Source organism: Eupeodes corollae, chromosome 2 (assembly GCF_945859685.1).
Source record: "Eupeodes corollae chromosome 2, idEupCoro1.1, whole genome shotgun sequence".
In the NCBI taxonomy this organism is placed as follows: domain Eukaryota; kingdom Metazoa; phylum Arthropoda; class Insecta; order Diptera; family Syrphidae; genus Eupeodes; species Eupeodes corollae.
The window spans coordinates 12,678,500-12,682,530 of NC_079148.1; the positions used below are offsets into that span (position 1 = coordinate 12,678,500).

A 4,031-nucleotide genomic window follows, 5' to 3' on the forward strand; every position below is an offset into this window, starting at 1 on the left:
TAAATTCTCTTTGCTTTAAAATGTCCAATCAACAAAATACACCCTTTAAAATGTTTATAAATATAAATATAGTTCTTTCATATATGACCATAACGATGATGAGACGCTCTACGCGGCGGCCGCTCTGCTCATAGTTTTCAGCTTTCAGCAAGTATTCAACATTCAACTTATAGAGGTTCCTATTCCTACCTATCCTATATTCCTATACTTAACACAATAACATCAAACATGAAACATCGACATTAGTAGTTCTAGTTCGAGTTCTTCATCTTCAGTGTTGTTTAGAATCTCACGGAAGAAACTATTTCCGTTCGCGCTCGCCTCAGTCTCAGACAGTCTATGAATGAACCTATGCGAGTGCGTGTAAAGTTGTGAAATTCCAAATAGAATTTTAATGTGGATTCTTAATTAAAAATATAAATTTGTGGGTTTATTTTTGTTTGTTTTATTGTTCTGCCATACATAAAACACCAAAGTATGGCTTCATCAACTACAGTTAGAGTTTTGGAAAAACATCAATATAAACATCAAGAAGGTTTTAGTTAAATTCAAAATCAAATACTTTACTAACTATGGTTCTTTATTGCAAGCAGACGAGGTGAAGGAGGGAGAAGAAGAAGAAGATGGGACATTTCCAAAAGCCCGTCATGTATTCGGTTTTATGGGATTCCTTGGGTTCGCCGTTGTGTACTCGATGAGGGTGAACTTGTCGGTAGCCATCGTTACGATGGTCAATCAGACGGCAATTCCTCACGTCAATTTGACAGAAGACGACCAGTCTTGTCCAATAAGTCCCTCGTTGTCGTCAAACCAAACAACAAAGCCCCGCCAGCTGCAAGGCGAGTTCGAATGGGATGAAGCAACACAGGGCCTTGTATTGGGGTCGTTTTACTATGGCTATATGTTGACACAGATCCCGGGAGGACGGTTGGCCGAGCTCTATGGAGGCAAACTAGTCTATGGACTTGGAGTGTTTATAACTGCCGTTCTAACTCTATTAACACCACTTGCTGCTCGCTGGAACCTCCCAGCCTTGGTGGCTCTACGAGCGATTGAGGGTTTGGCCGAGGGGGTGACTTATCCAGCAATACACGTCATGGTGGCCAATTGGGTTCCACCATTCGAAAGGAGCACCTTTTCGGCGGTGGTCTATTGTGGGTGTAATATAGGAACTGTAATTTCACTCCCTTTAGCCGGTTGGTTGTGCTCGTTGGAGTTTCAGGGAGGATGGCCGTTGGCCTTTTACATATTCGGAATACTCGGAATGATTTGGTTTGCTTTCTGGATGTGGCTGGTTGCAGATAGCCCAGCCAGGAGCAACAGGATTTCGGAGAAGGAGCGCAATCACATCGAGCGAGCTTTAAGGTCTGTGAAAAAAATTGAAGATGACGATGATGATGCTGATGCGAGAAACATTCCTTGGCTTGCTCTACTGACCTCCCCACCTCTGTGGGCCATAATGGTAACTCAATTTGGCTGGATGTGGACTTTTCTGACTCTCATCACTGAACTTCCCACTTACATGGATCAGATTCTTCATTTTGACATTCAATCCAATTCGGCGTTGAGTGCTCTTCCCTATTTCACGGCATGGATAATGGGAATTTTGTGTTGCAGCTTTGCAGATTGGCTGCTCAACAGGAAGTACATTAGCCTGCTGAATTCCTATCGTCTGTGGAATTCAGTGGGATCGATAATCCCATCGATTGGTTTGATTGGGGTGGCATATGTGGGTTGCAGTGGCACTTGGGTGATGTTCATGTTGGCTGTGTTAGGTGCATTCAATGGAGCTACTTATGCTGGTTTCCAAATGAACCATATAGCCTTGAGCCCGAAATACGCTGGCACTGTGTATGGAATAACAAATACGGCGGGCAGCATGTCGGGATTTTTGGGGCCCTACATCACGGGTTTGGTTATCAATGGAAATAATACACTGGCCCAATGGAGATATGTGTTTTATTTAGCTGCGGTGGTGAGTTTTATTGGGAATGCATTTTATTTTGTGTTCGCGAGTACCGAGGAGCAAAGTTGGTCGATTAATTCTAAGAAATCGAAGGAAAGGGCAGAAACTGAGAAGTTTTTGGCATCGACATGAACAAAAATACCCTCTACCGTTATTTTGACATGAAGAGTATTGTGATTTATTTACTTAACTTTGTATCATATTTGTACCAATGAAGGCTTTACATTCTTTTCTGTATGTTTTTGTTACTTAAAAAGATTAATTTTTGTTTATTAGTACCTTTTTATACTTTTACTTTAATTCAGTGTCGATTGTAAATGCCAAAAATATACACAAACAAAAAACAGTTTAATATTAAAATACTTTTGTATGTTTATACATTTTTAAAAGAGTAATTTTTAAACCATGCGTATTAGTACCTGCATAAAATGTACAAATTAATTGAAAACAAAATAAATTACACGTAGGTTTGAATGATAATAATAATTATTTTATACACAACAATTAAATATGGCTAATAAAATATTATTTTAAAATATATTTTTCTGTGTTTTGTTCTTTAGATGCAAAGTTGTACAAATTTTTAGAGGTGCTTAAGACAAGGTTTTGCATACAACTTTTCAAATTTCAAAATTATAGGGAATTTCAAAGGATTTTTTGACACTTCTTTTGTAATGATGAAACAAAACTAAATCATTTTGGATCTGACTTTGAAAGACATTTTAGACGTCCTCGAGGAAAAGATTTTAACTTCCTTTCTTGGTTATGTGTTGTACCGATCTTGCGAAATCATGATAATCATACCCAAGGAAACATATCGTGTTACTTTTAAAGAGTCAATTGGCAGCTTCAGACAACATAAGGGACTCCATTTGAACGTATATTTTGACCAAGGTAACTAGTTAGTTTTTCAACTGTCATAATCTTCAAACTCACTTCCACTAACTTTTACCTTTAGCTTACCGTACGAAAACTACCAAAAACTTCGTTGTCTACAAAACACTCCTCAGACAAACAACAAGTCCATCCCAATTCGCATTTCGTATTGTAAAGAAATATTAGTTATTTCTTTTCCAATTTGACGAGAAACTTATTTTCCAGTCAAGTTTCCAATGAAGTTGCCTTAGTTGGAAGGCAATTTTTTGGCAGCTGGCCAATCAGATGCTAGAAACATGCCATTCTTTCAAGTCCTTTATGTCGCCTGAACCTGCCCATTACTTCAGTCAGTTGACAATCCAAAAACTAACAACAACATAATTGTCTACTTCTCAGGCAAGCTAGAAGTCCGCCTCGGCTTGTATTTTGTATTTTAAAGAAATACTTCGTATTACTTTTTAAAATGGAATTTTGCAGAAAATAAATAAATCACAGAGAAATAAAATTCAGCTTTCAGTTAATTGAAAAATCATGGTGTTATAAAAAAACAAACTAGACTTTTTGTAGTACTTAAACTTTTATATTTTATTGACTCTTATATATTGTTGCAAAATTAAATCTAGTAAAACAGCAAAGCACTCAAAAATTCGTCTGGTTCTTTCGATGTCTACAGATAAAGTATTTAGATTTTCTCGGAATTTGTTTCATCAGACTAAATGTGCAGCTGCTCTCTTTCGGCGGGAATGTTGGTCTTTTAAATTTATGATGCGACATCTGAATTTGAATATATACAACTTTGGTGTTGCCAATGCATGTTTTTCGTAAAACATGATTAGCGGTCTTTTTGACATTTGGCAGCTGGCCAATCCGATACTAGAAACTTGCCTTACTTTTAAGTCCCTTATGTTGTTTGAACATGCCTCCGTACTCTGAGATAGCATTTAAAACAAAATAATGTACCTTCTTGACTTCGGTTTCATCAAATCTCTGTATTACCCTGAAGATTTCAGTCTCCCTGATCTTAAACTAATTGAGAATTTGTTAGCAGATCTGAAAAAATCTTTAGCTAACAATAACCACCAACTACGGCTTAAAAATACGAAAGCGACTGAATGCCATCCGTTCTAGAGGGTATTTCGAGTCGTAGAGGGGGTCCAAAGAAATGAAGGAGGCTTACCCTGAGGCTCCA

The 4,031-nt window shown here is 37.7% G+C and overlaps 1 protein-coding gene across 2 annotated transcripts; it reads left to right on the forward strand.

Annotated features, from left to right (window-relative positions):
* The first annotated feature begins 243 nt into the window (after positions 1-243).
* On the forward strand, positions 244-2,506 carry LOC129947154 (sialin-like). 2 transcript variants are annotated; one of them, XM_056057601.1, is made up of 2 exons: positions 244-535; positions 591-2,506. In XM_056057601.1, the coding sequence occupies exons 1-2, from the start codon at positions 478-480 to the stop codon at positions 2,096-2,098; spliced, it is 1,566 nt and encodes a 521-aa protein (XP_055913576.1). In that variant the 5' UTR covers positions 244-477; the 3' UTR covers positions 2,099-2,506. The 2 variants fall into 2 exon arrangements, with proteins under 2 accessions (XP_055913576.1, XP_055913577.1); XM_056057602.1 differs by having other exon boundaries at positions 245-535; positions 594-2,506.
* Positions 2,507-4,031: the final 1,525 nt, after the last annotated feature.